At 41.4% G+C, this 20,534-nt stretch overlaps 2 protein-coding genes across 3 annotated transcripts in view; both read right to left on the bottom strand.

Moving 5' to 3' along the window:
• Positions 1–809: 809 nt before the first annotated feature.
• LOC115421084 (uncharacterized) overlaps positions 810–20,534 on the bottom strand; it is a 43,818-nt gene continuing 24,093 nt past the window's right edge. Inside the window, exons 1-6 of one of the 2 annotated variants that reach the window (XM_030136795.1) lie at positions 7,950–7,983; positions 6,850–6,891; positions 6,500–6,757; positions 4,185–4,427; positions 2,310–2,480; positions 810–1,360 (exon numbers count right to left, since the gene is read on the bottom strand). In XM_030136795.1, coding sequence (XP_029992655.1) covers positions 1,254–1,360; positions 2,310–2,480; positions 4,185–4,427; positions 6,500–6,757; positions 6,850–6,891; positions 7,950–7,974 — 846 coding nt within the window. In that variant the 5' untranslated portion in view covers positions 7,975–7,983 and the 3' untranslated portion in view covers positions 810–1,253. Of the gene's footprint in view, positions 1,361–2,309; positions 2,481–4,184; positions 4,428–6,499; positions 6,758–6,849; positions 6,892–7,949; positions 7,984–20,534 lie in introns of those variants that run through there. The other variant, XM_030136796.1, reaches the window with a different exon arrangement.
• Positions 8,685–16,691, bottom strand: LOC115421080 (uncharacterized). Its single transcript, XM_030136791.1, has 9 exons — positions 16,646–16,691; positions 12,736–12,777; positions 12,386–12,643; positions 11,752–11,994; positions 11,096–11,218; positions 10,849–10,923; positions 10,712–10,768; positions 9,565–9,630; positions 8,685–9,476 (listed from the first exon to the last, which is right to left on the bottom strand). The coding sequence occupies exons 1-9, from the start codon at positions 16,674–16,676 to the stop codon at positions 9,421–9,423; spliced, it is 951 nt and encodes a 316-aa protein (XP_029992651.1). The 5' UTR covers positions 16,677–16,691; the 3' UTR covers positions 8,685–9,420.

Here is a 20,534-nt window from a genome sequence, read left to right as displayed (position 1 = left end):
AGTCCTGTCCTTTTATAGTGTCCGCCCTAGTGTCCACCTGTCCAATAGTCCTGTCCTTTTATAGTGTCCGCCCTAGTGTCCACCTGTCCAATAGTCCTGTCCTTTACAGTGTCCGCCCTAGTGTCCACCTGTCCAATAGTCCTGTCCTTTTACAGTGTCCACCCTAGTGTCCCACCTGTCCAATAGTCTAGTGTCCCCTGCCAATAGTCTGTCCTTACAGTGTCACCCTAATAGTCCTGTCCTACGGCCCTGTCCACCTGTCCAATAGTCCTGTCCTTTTACAGTGTCCACCCTAGTGTCCACCTGTCCAATAGTCCTGTCCTTTTACAGTGTCCACTCTAGTGTCCACCTGTTCAATAGTCCTGTCCTTTTCCAGTGTCCACCCTAGTGTCCACCTGTCCAATAGTCCTGTCCTTTTACAGTGTCCACTCTAGTGTCCACCTGTCCAATAGTCCTGTCCTTTTACAGTGTCCACCCTAGTGTCCACCTGTCCAATAGTCCTGTCCTTTTACAGTGTCCACCCTAGTGTCCACCTGTCCAATAGTCCTGTCCTTTTACAGTGTCCACTCTAGTGTCCACCTGTTCAATAGTCCTGTCCTTTTACAGTGTCCACCCTAGTGTCCACCTGTCCAATAGTCCTGTCCTTTTACAGTGTCCGCCCTAGTGTCCACCTGTCCAATAGTCCTGTCCTTTTACAGTGTCCACCCTAGTGTCCACCTGTCCAATAGTCCTGTCCTTTTACAGTGTCCACCCTAGTGTCCACCTGTCCAATAGTCCTTGTGTCCACTCGTCCAGTGGACGGTCCACAGCTGTGTGGTGGATGGATTCTCAGTGTCCACTCTCCCACATTTCCACAGGTTCAGAACAGTATTGGACCCAAACAGGCCTTAAGTGAACACACACACACACAGACTGAGATCTGAGTTCAGCTGATGAAGAATGGAACACAAACTCCAGTGGGTTTAGACTGGATTTACTCCAACTGAACAGAAAGGTGGAGTAAAAAAACAAAACAAAGAATAATGAGAATAAATGAGTAAAGTTTAATATTTAAAACATCACCATCAGATAAAACCAGATTAAAAATATTAAAGAGTTTATGAAACATTTATTTACAAACTAATTCTGTTCAGTTTGGAAATCACATCATTTATAGAAAAGAAAAAACTCTTGTTTTTCAGAATCTTTTTCAGATGAAAAGTGTAAAATTAGAAATAAAAACATATTTCGGTGTCGAAGTTGACGTCATTACTTTAGAAGTCGTGTTCAATGGCGACGCCTGCAGCCACGTCGTCGTAGTGTTCGTCTTCGTCTCCGACGTGACGCTGCCTGGTTTCCATGGCGACGGCTGCTCTTCTTCCTGTGGGCGGAGTCAAACACAGCTCAGGTCCAGGTGTTCACGACCAGTGTTTGACCTGCATCTGTTCAGTCTGCTGTTCCCACTGGAAACTCAGACTGTCTTACTACGACCACTGTCACTGCCAGACCTCTTCTGTCTGCATTTCCAGTCCAGTTTCAGTGCCTTTGGATGCTGAAGGAAACTGGACTGACTGACACCTGGACTTTCTTGGACATTTCTCTGGAGGACACACCTACACTTTTCACTCTTCTGATGCTCTGTCTCTCTTCTATCATTAATTGTCTTTTCCTCTTTTCCATTTTTTATACTAACACACTACTGTCTGCAGTCCAGTCCTGTTCCAGTACTGCTCCATGGGTCTGGTACCACAGTGTGTTCCACACTCCTGTTCTGCAGACACAGGGGGTTGAAGGAATTCACAAACGTTGGGACACCTGGAGGAACTGGTAGCACCAACTTTCCAGACTTGATCAACCTCCATTGCTGCAGAACTGCTTTAAGTTTTTAACCCATTTCTTGTTCTCCTTTTTGTACAATTCTGAAATGTACATTATTTTTCAGTTTTGTTTAACCTGACCTTTTTTTTTTTTTTTTTTCCTCTGGCAGTTCACTCTTACCTTTGTACCATTTACAGCTGTTCATTGGACTGGAACTGCTGGAATTTCAATACAAAACTGGAAAAATTGGGGTGTTCCAAAACTTTTGACCGGTAGTGTATGAGGACCTACAATATATGAGGACCTAGAACATACAAGAACCTAGAAAATATGAGGATCTAGAACATACGAGAACCTAGAACCTAGAACGACAAGTCATTCGATCAGACCCAACATTGATATGATGAGATGGACTAAATGCTGGGATTGGACACAGAAACATACAGAGAACATACCAGAACCTAGAACATACAAGAACTGAGAACACACAAGAACATAGAACATATGAGAACCTGTGATCCTTTTACGGTAGATTGACACCATCAGGACAGTGGAGACGCAGTACGGACTTGCGACCAGCAGGTGGAGGAACAGCCTCACAACGGACATTGAAGAACCAGGATCTGAAGAACCAGGACCTGAAGAACCAGGATCTGAAGAACCAGGACCTGAAGAACCAGGATCTGAAGAGGAACCAGGATCAGAGGATGAAGTTGTAGGAACAGAGGTAGTGGTGGTAGAAACCAGTGGTGATTTCTCACAGACTGCAGTGGAAGCTCAGCTTCCCCTAAAATTACAAAAATTAAATGGTTAAATCTGTTCGGTTGTGTTGACATTTCATTGACTCCAAATGTGTTAGAACACGTTCATCTCACAGAGTTCATTCAGAATCAGTTTTATCACAAATCAACGGACTCATTTTTTTTCACTTCTCCTCCATTCCCGTGTCTGTGTTTTCTCCTCCATCTCTGCTCAGTGCATTTGTCCGTAGACGCTCAGCGTCCATGCACTTCAATGGGACTGAGTGGAACAGTTTTTTTCATTGCCTCAAAACTGGACGCTAATTGGATAAATGCCACCATGTTGTCCCGCCCCCGGACGCCGGGAGTCTCTTGGGGTGAATGGAGCTGTGGGCGGAGCTCGGCCTGGCTGGACGCCAGGATTACACATGCTGATTGGATGATCAGTCGAAAGGCAGAATCCTGTTTGATTGACAGCTGTTTTCAGATCTGCTCCTTCACTGACACAGTTCAGTTTAATACTGTCACACATTCTGCTGTGAAATCACAGAAACCACTACCAAATTAACTGTTCATTTCTTGCACTGTAAATAAAACACACTCATTGTACTTCCTTGTTTCAATTTAACATAATTTCAACGTTTTCTGGTTTACTTGGTACAATATGACCATTTTCTTAAAAAGGAACGGAGAGCCGACTTTATCTTATCGAATTTAACTTGACTGTTTTTTTTTTTGATGTAAGCCGACACTGAGCTTCCCCTGTCTGAAAGACGAGCAGCTGACACTGGTAGAAACTGTAGGAGACGACAGAACATGATGTTCAGTGTCAGTTCCTGATCTACCATCAGGTCCACGGGTTCATCAGAACTGGATCCAGAACCAAACACAGCGTTGGATTAATCAGCACCAGTAGAACGTTTGACAGACTCTGAGGATCAGCAGAACTCTGCTCTGTATCTGCACATAAAGGTTCCTGTCAGGATCCTCAACAAATGACGGTGTCTGTTCCACATTTATTTAATAGAACCTGAGTCAAAGTCCATGAAGCGGATTCAAATTAGTACTTTTAGGAAAATTAATCCGATCTTTCAGGACCTAAACAGGATTGAAAACACAACATTCTTGTACAAACAGAACAACGTGTGAATGTTCTGATATGGAGTTGGTTTGGGGCATCGCTGCAGATACATGGTTCTGTTCAGTCTGGACAGAACTGGAACAAACCCCAACAGGAAGTCCAACATTTACACTCATTCATAACAGACAGAAGACAGTCTAGAAATGCACTGATGTGGACACATGGACCGGTGTTCCACAAGGATCTATACTGGGACCACTTTGGTTTGACTTTATATGTTCATGATCTACATGAATCCAATTCAACTGAATCCTGGATCAGAAACCAAAGCGCTGTAAGAGCTGTCAAATCTGAAACCAACTTTACGGATGGAACATGTGACCAAAGATTTGAAGATCCATGTTCTATCTATTGGTTTGATCTGTGTTTATAGAAACATACGATGGAGACGTTTGACTGTGGTGAAAATGTTGAACTGCAGTACTATGAGTGTCCACCAGGGGACCTACATATGTTCTGTCTGTAATGTGTACTTTATGAACAGGAAGTGATGTCACAGTCCTCACCTTTGACCCTCAGGCTGCTCGATGGAGATTCACCAATCAATGGAACATAACAGGAGTACTGGTCTGCATCAGACAGGTGGTCTACAGAGATGGTCCACTCTTCTACTGGGACAGATGAGAGTGTCGAACTGTTTTTTTTAAACTCGGCTTTCTGTGTTGAACCATCTATGACTACACAGCGCAGAGTGACATCACTTCCTGTCTCCACAGGAAGTGCAGGGATGTCCAAGATTACAGAAAAATCTGTTAAATACAAGCAGAGTTGGACAAATGAGAGCAGAGACACAAATAAAGACAAAGGACACACACATGAAGTGGACTCCAACAGTGGTTCTGATCTAAGGTCATAAGGGGGACTTCAACATTGAACTGTGTCCACATCTGAAACTAGATGAATATGGGATGTCCTCATCTGCAGCTAATATGTGTGTGACTCCGCCCACTGTCCTCACACCAGCTATACAGAGAGCTGATTGGTGGTCAGACTGAGCTGTGGTCCACGTCCACTGCAAGGTTATAATTGTTAACAAAAACGAACGAAACGACGAAAACTAAAATTGAAAAAAACATTTTTGTTAACTGAAATAAATAAAAACTCTAATTAAAAGAAAAACGATAACTAACTGAAACTGTATTGTGTTCTTACAAAACTAACTAAAACATATAAAAAATTATGGATAAAATTCTCTTCGTTTTCGTCTTTGTTAATTTCGGATTTATTTCAAATTGATTTATTTCGCTCCAGCAGTTTTAGCTGTTGGTACCATATGACACTTCACAGTCCGTCATGTCTGGTCACTGGTGGTTTCCAGTCGTCTTCTGGTCCCCACTCTACCTGGAACATACAGACTAAAGCTGGGACACAGCAGCACAGTCCTGTCTGGGATTTACTTCAGTGATGCGTGGGGTCGGGTTTTTTGTTTGTTTGTTTTTTTGTTCAGTGTGTGTGTGAGTGACAGAGACAGAGTGGAGCTGAATGACAGAGTCAGACAGGTGTTGATGTTGTGACTTTATCTGGGAAAGAAAGGGTACAAGTGATTTGTGTTTGGATTTATTATGGTTTCATGATGCATATGCAATTTCATGTTCATTTATTTCTGAGTAAAATATACAGTATATTTCATTTGTGATTTATGTTAAAAATTGAGCTAAAATAAGCCATAGTGAATGCTAAGATTAAGATAACTACTTTTCCCATGAGGCTTAGCATTACCCAAGAAGCATAGGAAATTTTCACAGAAGCAGATGTATGTATGCCACGAGTTGTGAGAAAGTTGTGTGTGTTTTTCAAGTTGCCACACGCAGTAAAATGAATGCGTATTTTTAAACCGAGAGTCTCGCTTCGCTATTTTTGGACGTAATTTGGATAATTACAACAGTTGAACTAGCATCCAGGTAAAGACTGGAGAGTTTATCACCATGAAAAGGCCTTCCAAGGCCTGAACTGCACAGTTTAGAAGAGGAGAAAAGAGGAGGAGGAAAACTAATCCAATGACAGAGGGATGGAACCTGTTAATCATCTACAGTTCCATTATTAGCCAACTTTGCTTCATTTTAATTCAGCTAGCTGTAGCTAGTAACATCAAACTTTTTTTTAACATTATAAGAGATGAGATATCTGCTAAGGTGTGTGGTTTACTGCTGCTGAACTGGGTTATATATGTTTATAAGTGGTTTATGTATGTTTGTATGGGGTTTACTGCTGGTTAGGTGGTTTATATATATTTTTTATCTGGTTTACTGCTGGCTGCTTTGTGCATCTCCTCTCACACTTTGCACGTCTTTGCATTGTTTTCACATAAGTGATGTTGTGTATTGATCGACACCCCCCCACCCCCCCAACCTGCTATAGTGAATTCATACATTGTACTGTACATGTGTTTGTGTCTCTGCTCAGTCAAGGAGCCGCCCTAACCCCACCCCCAAATAAAGTGTCCAGGGTAACCTGCTGATCCATGCCTCACTAATTTCTTTGAATAGAATAGTGAGGAAGATAAAATATATGAAATAACTAAAACTAATACTAAAACTAAACTAAAACTAAGCATTCAGAAAAAAACTGTAACAAATAAACACTAGCAAACCTACTCTAAAGCTAATTAAAACTAACTGAATTAGAGAAAATAAGTCAAAACTTATTAAAACTAAACTATAATTAAAAATCCCAAACTATTATAACCTTGGTCCACTGTCTGGAACAGAACCTGCTACCCACAAGGCCACACTGGAAACCTCCAGTTAAAGCTGGACTTCCCTCAGGAACCACCAATCCTGTTAGAGACACACTTCAACCAATCACAGCTCAGTTTATTCACCTGTTACAGTGATGGACACCTGGTCACTCTGCTGTCCTGAACTGGTCTCACACCAGTAAACTCCACTGGACCCTGACGTGAGAGGACCGACGCCGCAGAATGACCCGTCTATCCTTCCAAACTCTGCACATGTCTCAGTGTTTCCGTTCGTCAGTGTCCTCTTCACTGTCCATCCATCTGTCTGAACATCTGCACAACTCACAGACAAACTGTCTCTTCTGAAGAACTGCTGAACGTTTGGAAAGACGTCCACAGAGACTGGACAGAGTCAACACATTCAACAGGTTAAAGACACATGGACCAAATGTCCAACTGTTATTGAGTCTGATTGGTTGAATTCATCATTTCACCTGAAGAAACAGTCAGTCCAGACAGCAGCAGGACACAGACACCTGAAGAGGACAGAGGACACAGGTCAGAGGTCAGAGGACACAGGTCAGAGGACACAGGTCAGAGGACACAGGTCAGAGGACACAGGTCAGAGGACACAGGACAGAGGACACAGGTCAGAGGTCAGAGAACACAGGTCAGAGGTCAGAGGACACAGGTCAGAGGACAGAGGACACAGGTCAGAGGACACAGGTCAGAGGTCAGAGGACACAGGTCAGAGGACACAGGTCAGAGGTCATAGTGCTTGTTCAACAGTTGTGTGTCTGTCATTGATGTGACCAGTTGGACATTGTCCAGAGGTGGACAAACCTGAGACCACAGACAGTGACGTCATGGACTGGACAACATCACGTTCATGTGTTGGAGCTCCGCCTCCTGGAACAGGAAGTCAAACAACTGCACTAGTTTGACTATTCAGACACGTCTTCTACTGGTCTGAGCTTCCACATGTTCTACTGGGTATGGGAGAACATTTGCAGAACCCCGAGGAACCCTGAGTTGGTTCTAAAGTCCTCAAACCCATCTTGGTCTTCCTCCGTTTGTTTCCGACCAAAGACAACGCTGTGGTTTTGACGTTAGCGGCTGAAACTTCCTGTGGTCGAACACTGACAGTTGAAAGCTGAGTGTGAGGCCTTGGTTCAACTTCCTGTTCCCTCGTTCTTCAGTCTGTTTGTAAAGCATCAGAGAGTCCAACCACCCAAACAGACAAGTGGATGTGAGGTGGACCCATGTGGACCCACACGGTCCAGGACCAGTTTAGCCCACATCATTCAACAGCTGATGTGACGTTCAAAGGTCAAACATCAGAAGAATCACATCGTACGCTGACGATCAACTCCTTTATACAAGAACAATGGGTTTAAAGATAAGACAGATGACAGGACTGGAAGATGAATGAATGAATGAATGACCAAATGAATGAATGAGTGAACGAACGAATGAATGAATGAGTGAACGAACGAACGAACAAACAAACAAATGAACACATGAATGGAAGAACGAATGAATGAATGAAAAAATGAATCAACAAATGAATGTATGACTGCCTGTCTGAACTCACCCCACAGAACAGATGGGTTCTTCATGTTGTTCTGATGCTGATCGTCGTCTTTATGAACACAGTTCCTCTTTCTTATTTTTAGTACAGACGTACATAGTTGTTGAATGAGGAACTGCATTGAAATCCATTTCTTCATCAATATGGAACAATGGCTAAATGTTGAAACCAAAAGGGGCGGAGCTGCTATAGTTCATGAGGATGTTTCGTAAACTGGACTTTCCTGTTGTGCTCTAAACAATAAATTACCCATGATACTGCTGCTGTTGGCAGAGAGAAGTTTCCTTTAAGGTTGATCAAAATCAGAGTTGAAACTTCAATATTTACAATAAAATAATGAACTGACAGAAAATGCCCCTGATTGACATAAAAAACACAAAACAGGAGACGCTGTGTGAAGAAAGACGAAAAACCTGTCTATTGAAACTTAATTCAATAAAACTACAGTAACTATTGAACCAAACTAAAGTAAATAACTATTGAACTAAACTAAACTATTGAACTAAATTAAATAAACTAAACTAACTATTGAACTAAACCCAAATTTGTTCAAATGTACCAAAGTCTGCTGAGTTGTTACTAGTTATAAAAATGACTCGTGTGGGTCCGACTTTCTTAAATGGTAAGTCGTGACCCAGAACCGGGTCCCAGACCGGTTCAACATCTGAGTGAAGGCCAACTGAATTTAGGACAAAAACACAAAGGCCAGTTGAAAATAACGGAAAATATGCAACAAAATACATCAAACAAGTTGTATTTTTAGTAAGAAAAAAACATTTGACCAAAAATCAAACAAAAGCTGTGTTTTGCATTAATATAATTATCGCATTTTTTTTTAAAGAATTCATAAAATGATGTTGATTAAATCTTCAATTTCTTTTTAAGAATCGAAGGTTTTGTGATATTTCCAGACTTTTCGACATAAATTGAATTGAACTGAATTGCCTTTATTGTCATTTGACAGTACAGAGTACATCAAACGAAATTAACTTCAATGATTAGGGACATCAGGCCGCTGCTCCTAGTACAGAGTACAACTGGAGCGCATCCACAAAACCCTTTTCTTCAAAAAAAATTGCAGTGAAGAACAGAAGATATTGCAAAGCACAAATATAAGACATCATACAGTAAATAAATAATGACTTTAGACGAAGATATGGATAAAAGCGGGTGGGTGAGTCAAAGAGTCCGACAGTTTGGAAACAATAGAAAAAGTCGCACACAAAAGGTCGAAACAGGAAACAGGATTCAGTCCAGTTTAATTTAATACATGACGTCACCACCAGAGGGCAGTGTGGAGCAAAGAAACAAAACACATCTATTAAATACAACGGAACAAAAGTGAACATCCACAGCTCTGCACCAATAAAACAGACGGCTCCACCCACCAGCTGATCTACGTTTCCTGGTTAAGGAATGAAACACATGGATTTTGGCGTCCACGTTACCGTGGTAACCTGCTGTGTGTTCCTGGTCATGTGTTTCTTGGTCTGACTGATGAATAAACCACGTCAGGATCAGATGACTGAGCTGCGAAAAACACAAAAAAGACTTTTACAACAAAAACAAAATGCCACGAAACCCTGGTAAAAGACGTAGAAGATGTTGCCACAGTTACCATGGTTCCGTCTGGATGACCTCTGACCGTTGCTGACGACGTGACTGTAGGTGACGTCCTCAGCTCCTGAAACAGGTCAAAATTATTCACTCCATAATAAACCACTTCGATCCACAGCTTCATGCTACTGGTGCCGTGGCTACATACCAACATACGTACCACGGCTTTGTGATAATGGTGCTGCGGCTAGATGCCACTGGTGCTGAAGCAACAAGGTATTTTCACCCGTGGCACGAAGCTGCAGTACTTGGGGCAACTGCCACGGAATCCATGCCAGTGCCTTTGTATGCACCCGCTGCCTCTCCCACACCGGGGGGATTTAAAAATTAGCGTGGGCCGTTAACAGTAAACAAATCAACACCTTCAGACAGATGTGGGACTGGGGACACGCCCAGATCCACCAGCTGTCGTCACTTCTAGCGGAGGACTCTATCTATGCTAACATTTTTGGAACGGTGAAACATGCGCTGACTCTGGAGAGGTTAGCAACACTGCTATGCTTGGGCTATTTCTGACCCTGAAGTGATACGTCCCACTATCCGCTGTGTCCCCGCCCCTTTGATTGGAAAAAAGGAAAAAAGGTGGGATCAGCATCTGACCTTTATTCTGGAATCTGTGTAAAAGTGTCTAACGTATGTGGGCACGTAAGGTTTTAGGTAAAGTTACCGACTGGTTTCACTTGGACTCAGACCAGGAGCATCTGCAAACACATCCATGGTTTCATCACCAACAACAGTTAGAGCAGATGGATTTCATAGAGCTGATGATGTTCCTTTGCATCATCAGCAGGTTGGAGCGACTTGAAGACCCACCAGAGGACGACTGCTGCCATATTATTCCAACAGAAGTTGCAGATACCATTTAACTTCCAACAAAAAGGATTTGTTCGTCTTTCTACGAGCGACCAAACGCACTGAGAGCCTGTTGTGTCGGAACCACTCCCCTACACTTTCTGATCCATCACCCAGAGGATTCTCAGCCTCCCTGACGTTGGTACCAGACACAGCAGCTACTGGACTTTACATTCAACATCATTTATGTTCCTCGTGGTCAGAACTGGGACAAGCTGAGTCATATCAGGTCCAGTTCCTTATGGTGACAGTCTACAATGTCGTTGGTTTATGTATTTATTTATTTGTTTGTTTACCTTCAGTGTTTGTTTTGATTCCAGCGTACACTGTCTCAGCCTCTCCATGATGTTTATCTGTCAAACAAACACATCACCATGGTAACGGGTCACATGGATCTAAGTGAACCTGGTTCAGGTGCAGGTGCGTCTCCTACCTCTCCTATTGGCTGCCTGAGCGATGGTGACATCAGCATACGTGACATCTACAGGAGGGGAGGAGTCACTGTCACCTGAGACACAAGAAGAGGAGTCGTCACATCAGAACCACACTGTGAACCAGGACTGGGACCAGGACCAGAACACTGGACGAGGACCAGAACACTGGACCCTTAAAACTAACCTGAACCAAAACCTCTGGGACATTTATGAAACATTTAACGTCTGGTTGAGACAGGTCATCACCTTTGTGTTTCTTCCACAGCAGCAGAACCAGAATCAGAAGCAGGACAACCAGTGAGACCACAGCTATGATGATCGAGGTGGTGGAACCAGAGGGAGAAGTTGTAGGATCAGTGGTAGTGGAACCTGTAGGAGACAACAGAATATCATCTTCAGTCTCAGTTCATTTGACGTTGACGTAGACGTTTGGTTCCATGGATCAGGTCCAGATGAAGAACAACGTCTGTGGAAAAAAACCCTGAACCCAACAGGAAGTCCAACATTTACACTCATTCATAACAGACAGAAGACAGTCTAGAAATGCACTGATGTGGATACATGGACTGGTGTTCCACAAGGATTTATACTGGGACCACTTTGGTTTGACTTCATATGTTCATGATCTACATGAATTCAATTCAACTGAATCCTGGATCAGAAACCAAAGCGCTGTAAGAGCTGTCAAATCTGAAACCAACTTTACGGATGGAACATGTGACCAAAGATTTGAAGATCCATGTTCTATCTGTTGGTTTGAGCTGTGTTTATAGAAACATACGATGGAGACGTTTGACTGTGGTGAAAATGTTGAACTGCAGTACTATGAGTGTCCACCAGGGGACCTACATCTGTTCTGTCATGTGTACTTTATGAACAGGAAGTGATGTCACAGTCCTCACCTTTGACCCTCAGGCTGCTCTTTAGAGATTCACCAACCAATGGAACATAACAGGAGTACTGGTCTGCATCAGACAGGTGGTCTACAGAGATGGTCCACTCTTCTACTGGGACAGGTGTGAGTGTCTGACTGTTTTTTATGAACTCGGCTTTCAGTGTTGAACCACCTCTGACTCTACAGTGCAGAGTGACATCACTTCCTATCTCCACAGGAACTGCAGGGATGTCCAAAATTACAGAAATATCTGTTAAATACAAGCAGAGTTGGACAAATGAGAGCAGAGACACAAATAAAGACAAAGGACACACACATGCAGTGGACTCCCAGCAGTGGTTCTGATCTAAGGTCATAAGGGGGACTTCAACATTGAACTGTGTCCACATCTGAAACTAGATGAATATGGGATGTCCTCATCTACAGCTAATATGTGTGTGACTCCGCCCACTTTCCTCACACCAACTATACAGAGAGCTGATTGGTGGTCAGACTGAGCTGTGGTCCACGTCCACTGTCTGGAACAGAACCTGCTACCCACAAGGCCACACTGGAAACCTCCAGTTAAAGCTGGAGTTCCCTCAGGAACCACCAATCCTGTTAGAGACACACTTCAACCAATCACAGCTCAGTTTATTCACCTGTTACAGTGATGGACACCTGGTCACTCTGCTGTCCTGAACTGGTCTCACACCAGTAAACTCCACTGGCCTCTGGCGTGAGACGATTGACAACGCAGAATGACCCGTCTATCCTTCCAAACTCTGCACATGTCCCAGTGTTTCCGTTCCTCAGTGTCCTCTTCACTGTCCATCCATCTGTCTGAACATCTGCACAACTCACAGACAAACTGTCTCCTCTGAAGAACTGCTGACGGTTTGGACGGACGTCCACAGAGACTGGACAGAATCAACACATTCAACAGGTTAAAGACACATGGACCAAATGTCCAACTGTTATTGAGTCTGATTGGTTGAATTCATCATCTCACCTGAAGAAACAGTCAGTCCAGACAGCAGCAGGACACAGACACCTGAAGAGGACAGAGGACACAGGTAAGAGGTCAGAGGACACAGGTCAGAGTTCAACCCAAACCAACAGTGTCCAGTGACCCCAGTGTTGTGGTTGTCCTCTGTTGTCCACAGTGGAGCGTCTTCCTTCACTAATGGTCTCTGGTTGGACATGTTTGTGGACGAGACAGAGTTCAGTCTGAACAAAAAAACAACTTAATCTGATTCAGAGTCAGTTTAAGGAAGTGGACAGACAGAAGGTGACCAGTTTAACCAGACTAAATAGACCAGTTTGACCAGACTAAACAGACCAGTTTGACCAGACTAAACAGACCAGTTTGACCAGACAAAACAGACCAGTTTAACTAGACAAAACAGACCAGTTTAACCAGACTAAACAGACCAGTTTAACCAGACTAAATAGACCAGTTTAACCAGACTTAACAGACCAGTTTAACTAGACAAAACAGACCAGTTTAACCAGACTAAACAGACCAGTTTGACCAGACTAAACAGACCAGTTTAACCAGACTAAACAGACCAGTATAACCAGACTAAACAGACCCACCACAGACCAGTTTATTCATTCATTCATTCATTTTCTGACCCCGCTTTATCCTCACTAGGGTCACGGGGGTCACTTGGAGCCTATCCCAGCTACTTATGGGTGAAGGCGGGGTTCACCCTGGACATGTCACCAGTTCATCACAGACTGAACATATAGAGACAAAGAATCACTCTCACATTCACACCTGTGGGCAACTTAGATTAACCAATTAACCTATCAGTGCATGTGTTTGGATGGTGGGAGGAGCCAGAGTACCTGGAGAGAACCCACGCAGACACTGGGAGAACATGCAAACTCCACACAGAGAGGCCCCACCCCCATCGACTGGTGTTGGAATCGAACCCAGGACCTTCTGTCTGTGAGGCACGAGTGCTAACCACTGTACCACCATGTTGCCCGAGACCAGTTTAACCAGACTAAACAGACCAGTTAAACCAGACTAAACAGCCCAGCTGAACCGGACTAAACAGACCAGTTTAACCAGACTAAACAGACCAGTTTAACCAGACTAAACAGACCCACCAGAGACCAGTTTAACCAGACTAAACAGACCCACCAGAGACCAGTTTAACCAGACTAAACAGACCAGTTGAACCAGACTAAAGAGACCCACCAGAAACCAGTTTAACCAGACTAAACAGACCCACCAGAGACCAGTTTAACCAGACTAAACAGACCAGTTGAACCAGACTAAAGAGACCCACCAGAAACCAGTTGAACCAGACTAAACAGACCCACCAGAGACCAGTTTAACCAGACTAAACAGACCAGTTGAACCAGACTAAAGAGACCCACCAGAAACCAGTTTAACCAGACTAAACAGACCCACCAGAGACCAGTTTAACCAGACTAAACAGACCAGTTTAACCAGAATAAACAGACCAGTTGAACCGGACTAAACAGACCAGTTTAACCAGACTAAACAGACCCACCAGAGACCAGTTTAACCAGACTAAACAGACCAGTTGAACCAGACTAAACAGACCCACCACAGACCAGTTTAACCAGACTAAACAGACCTACCAGAGACCTGTTTAACCAGACTAAACAGACCAGTTTAACCAGACTAAACAGACCAGTTGAACCAGACTAAACAGACCCACCACAGACCAGTTGAACCAGACTAAACAGACCCACCAGAGACCAGTTTAACCAGACTAAACAGACCAGTTTAACCAGACTAAACAGACCAGTTAAACCAGACTAAACACACCAGTTTAACCAGACTAAACAGACCAGTTAATCCAGACTAAACACACCAGTTAAACCAGACTAAACAGACCAGTTAAACCAGACTAAACGGACCAGTTTAACCAGACTAAACAGACCAGTTAATCCAGACTAAACAGACCAGTTAAAACAGACTGAACAGACCAGTTAAACCAGACTAAACAGACCAGTTAAACCAGACTAAACAGACCCACCACAGACCAGTTGAACCAGACTAAACAGACCCACCAGAGACCAGTTTAACCAGACTAAACAGACCAGTTTAACCAGACTAAACAGACCAGTTAAACCAGACTAAACAGACCAGTTTAACCAGACTAAACACACCAGTTAAACCAGACTAAACAGACCAGTTAATCCAGACTAAACACACCAGTTAAACCAGACTAAACAGACCAGTTAAACCAGACTAAACAGACCAGTTAAACCAGACTAAACAGACCCACCAGAGACCAGTTTAACCAGACTAAACAGACCAGTTGAACCAGACTAAAGAGACCCACCAGAAACCAGTTTAACCAGACTAAACAGACCCACCAGAGACCAGTTTAACCAGACTAAACAGACCAGTTGAACCAGAATAAACAGACCAGTTGAACCGGACTAAACAGACCAGTTTAACCAGACTAAACAGACCCACCAGAGACCAGTTTAACCAGACTAAACAGACCAGTTGAACCAGACTAAAGGGACCCACCAGAAACCAGTTTAACCAGACTAAACAGACCCACCACAGACCAGTTTAACCAGACTAAACAGACCAGTTGAACCAGACTAAACAGACCCACCACAGACCAGTTTAACCAGACTAAACAGACCTACCAGAGACCAGTTTAACCAGACTAAACAGACCAGTTGAACCAGACTAAACAGACCCACCACAGACCAGTTGAACCAGACTAAACAGACCCACCACAGACCAGTTTAACCAGACTAAACAGACCAGTTGAACCAGACTAAACAGACCAGTTGAACCAGACTAAACAGACCCACCACAGACCAGTTGAACCAGACTAAACAGACCCACCAGAGACCAGTTTAACCAGACTAAACAGACCAGTTTAACCAGACTAAACAGACCAGTTAAACCAGACTAAACAGACCAGTTTAACCAGACTAAACACACCAGTTTAACCAGACTAAACAGACCAGTTAATCCAGACTAAACACACCAGTTAAACCAGACTAAACAGACCAGTTAAACCAGACTAAACGGACCAGTTTAACCAGACTAAACACACCAGTTAAACCAGACTAAACAGACCAGTTAATCCAGACTAAACACACCAGTTAAACCAGACTAAAAAGACCAGTTAATCCAGACTAAACAGACCAGTTAAAACAGACTGAACAGACCAGTTAAACCAGACTAAACAGACCAGTTAAACCAGACTAAACAGACCCACCACAGACCAGTTGAACCAGACTAAACAGACCCACCAGAGACCAGTTTAACCAGACTAAACAGACCAGTTAAACCAGACTAAACAGACCAGTTTAACCAGACTAAACACACCAGTTAAACCAGACTAAACAGACCAGTTAATCCAGACTAAACACACCAGTTAAACCAGACTAAACACACCAGTTTAACCAGACTAAACAGACCAGTTAAACCAGACTAAACAGACCAGTTAATCCAGACTAAACAGACCAGTTAAACCAGACTAAACAGACCAGTTAAACCAGACTAAACAGACCAGTTTAAACCAGACTGAACAGACCTTTGTTTGATTGACAGCTGTCATTCAGCTCCACAGCAGAAGGTTCAGTTGAACACTTCTGAAGGACAGATGGACTTCTTTGATCCAAATGTTCAAACTGACTCTAATGGAACCAATCAACACTAATAATGTTTGACTTCTAATCAATACAGATCAATCATCGGTCCAATCAGCTGTTTGTGTGTTGTCGTCTGGCGCCATGGAAACGCCTTTAAGGTCGGCTCCAGTCGACACATCAAACCCAGGATCAAACTGCTCCTTTCCGTCTGAACGTTGACCTTTGACCTCATCCTGTTCAAGTGGACCTGATCAGGAACCCATGGGTCCGATCAGTGATCGATCAGGCCAGTGTTTGATGGTTGGACTCACCGAGACGATGGAACACACACCGAGTCTTCATGTCGTCTGAACAGGAACTAACACAAACTTCTGCTTTTCTTTATTCTCCACTTTCTGAGCTGCTTCCTTTTTTTTTTTCTTCATTTTTTTCATTGTTGTTTTTTTTTGCTGTTACCGTGATAACCAGATCAGTGTGAAGGTCAGAGGTCACATGGAGTGAGTCATCAGGTCTATACAGACAAAGGAAACCCCTTTAAATATGACCAGTACCACATGGGTTTGGAATTATGACAGAAGTGTTTGTGACTGGGCTCAGTTTAATCAAATTCAACAATAAAAAATAAAACAACTCAATTCAAAAACCTCAAATATTCTTTAAGAATAATTCAATTAATCAGTTTTTTGATTAAAAGTACAAGAAATAAAACATGGATATTTTCTGTTCATACTGTATTATATAAATATGAGAAAAAACTCATAAGAGTCAGAGACTGAGATTAAACTCAGATAATTTTATTGTAATAAATACTATTAATGTCATCCATCCATCATCTGTCATCCGTCCGTCCGTCCATCCATCCATCCATCCATCCATTCATCTATATCATCCACCCATCATCATCCATCTATCTATATCCTTCCTTCCATCCATCCACCTGTGCATCATCCATCCATCATTAGCCATCTATCTATCATCCATCTATCCAGCCATCCATCCATCATCATCCATTCATCATCATCCATCTATCTATCATCCGTCCTACCGTCCGTCCATCCATCTATATCATCCTCCCTTCCATCCATCCACCTGTGCATCATCCATCCATTATCATCTATCTATCTATCTATCTATCTATCTATCTATCTATCTATCTATCTATCTATCTATCTATCTATCTATCTATCTATCTATCTATCTATCTCTCTCTCTCTCTCTCTCTCTCTCTCTCTCTCTCTCTCTCTCTCTCTATCTATCTATCTATCTATTATACAGACTGGACCACATGCTCTTGTTCCAGTATAATAATGTGTTTGCTTCCTTCTAAATTCAGACCAGATTGATGGCACTGATATAAACTCATGGTGGACTCACCTGGTCCAACAGCCTTCCACACCATTTGGTCAGAGACATGGGGGTGACAGCGTGACCCCAGGACATCAGGCCTCGTAGGGATTTGTGTTCATCTAGTTCAACTAAGAAACACACACAAAACACATGACGTGAGATTAGTCATTAGATCAAATTATGGCATAGCAGTTCTGACTGAATACATGTCTTTGAAAGCCAACATTGTCTACATTGTATATTGTCATGTGCAATGAAATTAGGAAAAATGTAATTATTGAAAGAATCATCTGGATATCATTAAAACTAATGGGACTGTCTGATTAATTATGTTCCTCCTTAAAAATAGGTTTTTAAATTGGGGGGGGGGGGGGGATCAGCTAAATTTAACCTTATGTTGTAGAGGCTGTATTTTAGCCACATACTAAAAATAACAATTTGCTCAAAAAAAAAAATGTCTGGAACTAGAGGTTGTTACCTTTTAAGTGAGGCATCATTATTTAATTTTGTCCTTCAATTATAAGCTTTGTAACTTAGAATGACAAATGGGAGGAAATTAACATAATTTAGGTGGGAAGGAACAGGTTCAACGTAATTTTGTGACCCCTGTAAACCCCTCTCACTCCTCAAAAACCTCTGCTTTTATCTTGTCCCTGTTATTTTAATCTTGATTGACTGTATATATATCCATTATATCTTGTGTATAGTTCTTTCATCTATATTATATAGAGTTAGCGTTTGCATATTTTACACTGTATGAAAAAAAAAGTAATTTAACAGAATTTTCACTGTTTATTTTACAGATTTTTCCTGTATTTTTAAGATACAGGAAAATATCAATGAAATGACAAAAATAGACTGTGATTTTACATGTCAAATGGAAAATAACATGAAAAAACTGTAACTGTGAATAACCATAAAATTTCCATTTTTTAAAAGAATTTTTTTTTTTTTCACAGAAAAATACATTTGCAAATGTATCAGAATTTCACACATATTTCTTTTCTATTTATGAGGTTAAACTGTTAATTTAAAGTTTACTATTGCAAAAATAAATAAATAAATGAAATCGAGATAAAATTACTTACGATTAACTGTAAAAGAAATATTTGTTTTGTAAGTTTAACCAGACTTGTTTGTTAATTGACAAATATCTTGTGTAATTACGGGAGGTTTCACAACAAAAATGTTAAATAAATGTATTTCTGTGAATGTATAACATGTATAAGCACTGATAAACTGTCCAAATACAGTTTTTATCAGTGGATTGGACAACTGAGTCTCATTGAAAATTATATATATATATATATATATATATATATACACATATATATATATATATTTTATATATATATATATATATATATATATATATATATATATATATATATATATATATATATATATATACATATATAGGTAATTTGATTGTTTTAATACATGTAAATATTCTATATTAAACATTGTATCATGTAAAGTTAGGGCAAAAAACTGTATTTTAATTATGGAAAATTACTGTATTTTTATGAGATGATTATTTTCCGTTATTTAAAAGTACTTTTTTGGCACCCCAGCAGCTGGAATAATACGTTTTTTTGTTTGTTTGTTTGGTTGTTTTTTTTTTTTTTACAGTATAGTATTTCTTTGTAATTTAGTATATTATTTAGTGCTGGGCAGTGATTAAAATTTTTAATTGCAATTAGTCGCATGGATTTCTGCGATTAATCGCGATTAATCACATAGTCATATTTGGGGCGGGGGGGGGCGTCTACAGTGTGTATTTCCTTTCAGTGATATTTCAGACTGAAGTACTCTGGTGATAAAAATAATTGCACATGTCAGTGCTTCCACACACCTGTGTCCTTCTCCCCCCCCACCATCTGAAGACACTTAAAATGAAAATGTCCATGGAACAGACCGATACTTTTACACGTTTATGTCCACACCAGTTTATTTCCGCTTGTGAGTGATTGACAGGAGTCTTAGTCCCACTAATAAGTACTAATACTAATAAGCCCAATAATATGTGATGTTCAGTTGTTAGAACCAAGCAAAGGGGGCCCTCTAGTGGTCGGAATAAGTTGCACTAACGTATGTTTTGTCCTTTCAGTGTTACTGTAGTCAGTTCGGACATAAGAAGGAACTAACTAATAAAAATAAAGACAAAATAAATCAATTAGTTATGTCTATTAATGATATGCATATTCACAGAGAACGCACAGATGTAATTATTCTAGACTTAAATTAACTGCTAATCCAACAGTCACATGGTAAATAAGTACAGGTTAGTTCAAAGGCTGGCATATTAAACACAACCAGTGAATTTACATCAACTTAACATGAGCCTGCAGAAAGAATTAGCAACCCATCTGCGACTGCTAGCATAAACCAATTAGCTTAAACATGCTAATAACACACTGTAATAAACACATCCAAAATGACGTCATAAACATGTTTCTAACGGCACGTTTGTATATGAAATTATTTAGTAAACAACAGAATGACTGATACATACAGGTGTTGAACTGCAGGAGTTACACACTTTGATTCAGCATTAAAGGAAAGTTTGCTCTTTTCTCCTCTCAGCTCGTGCACAGTTTATACACAGCACCGGCGCGTGGTGCGTTTGGAGTGCCAAAATAAAAGCATGAGTTTCAAAATAAGAGTCCGTATGTATAAATGAACTAAGACTTGTTTAAAAGGCAGAACGGCATTAACGCGAGATGAAAACAATTATCGGCGTTATTTAATGAATGTGTTAACGTGGTAATAACGCGTTAACTTGCCCAGCCCTACTATTATTATTATTTGTTGGTACAGTTTTTGTGATATTTTTCAGAAACAGAGCTGCAA

This window comes from Sphaeramia orbicularis, chromosome 6 (assembly GCF_902148855.1).
Source record: "Sphaeramia orbicularis chromosome 6, fSphaOr1.1, whole genome shotgun sequence".
In the NCBI taxonomy this organism is placed as follows: Eukaryota; Metazoa; Chordata; class Actinopteri; order Kurtiformes; family Apogonidae; genus Sphaeramia; species Sphaeramia orbicularis.
Note: the sequence above shows the minus strand (reverse complement) of the source record. Positions and strands in the feature narration are given on the sequence as shown.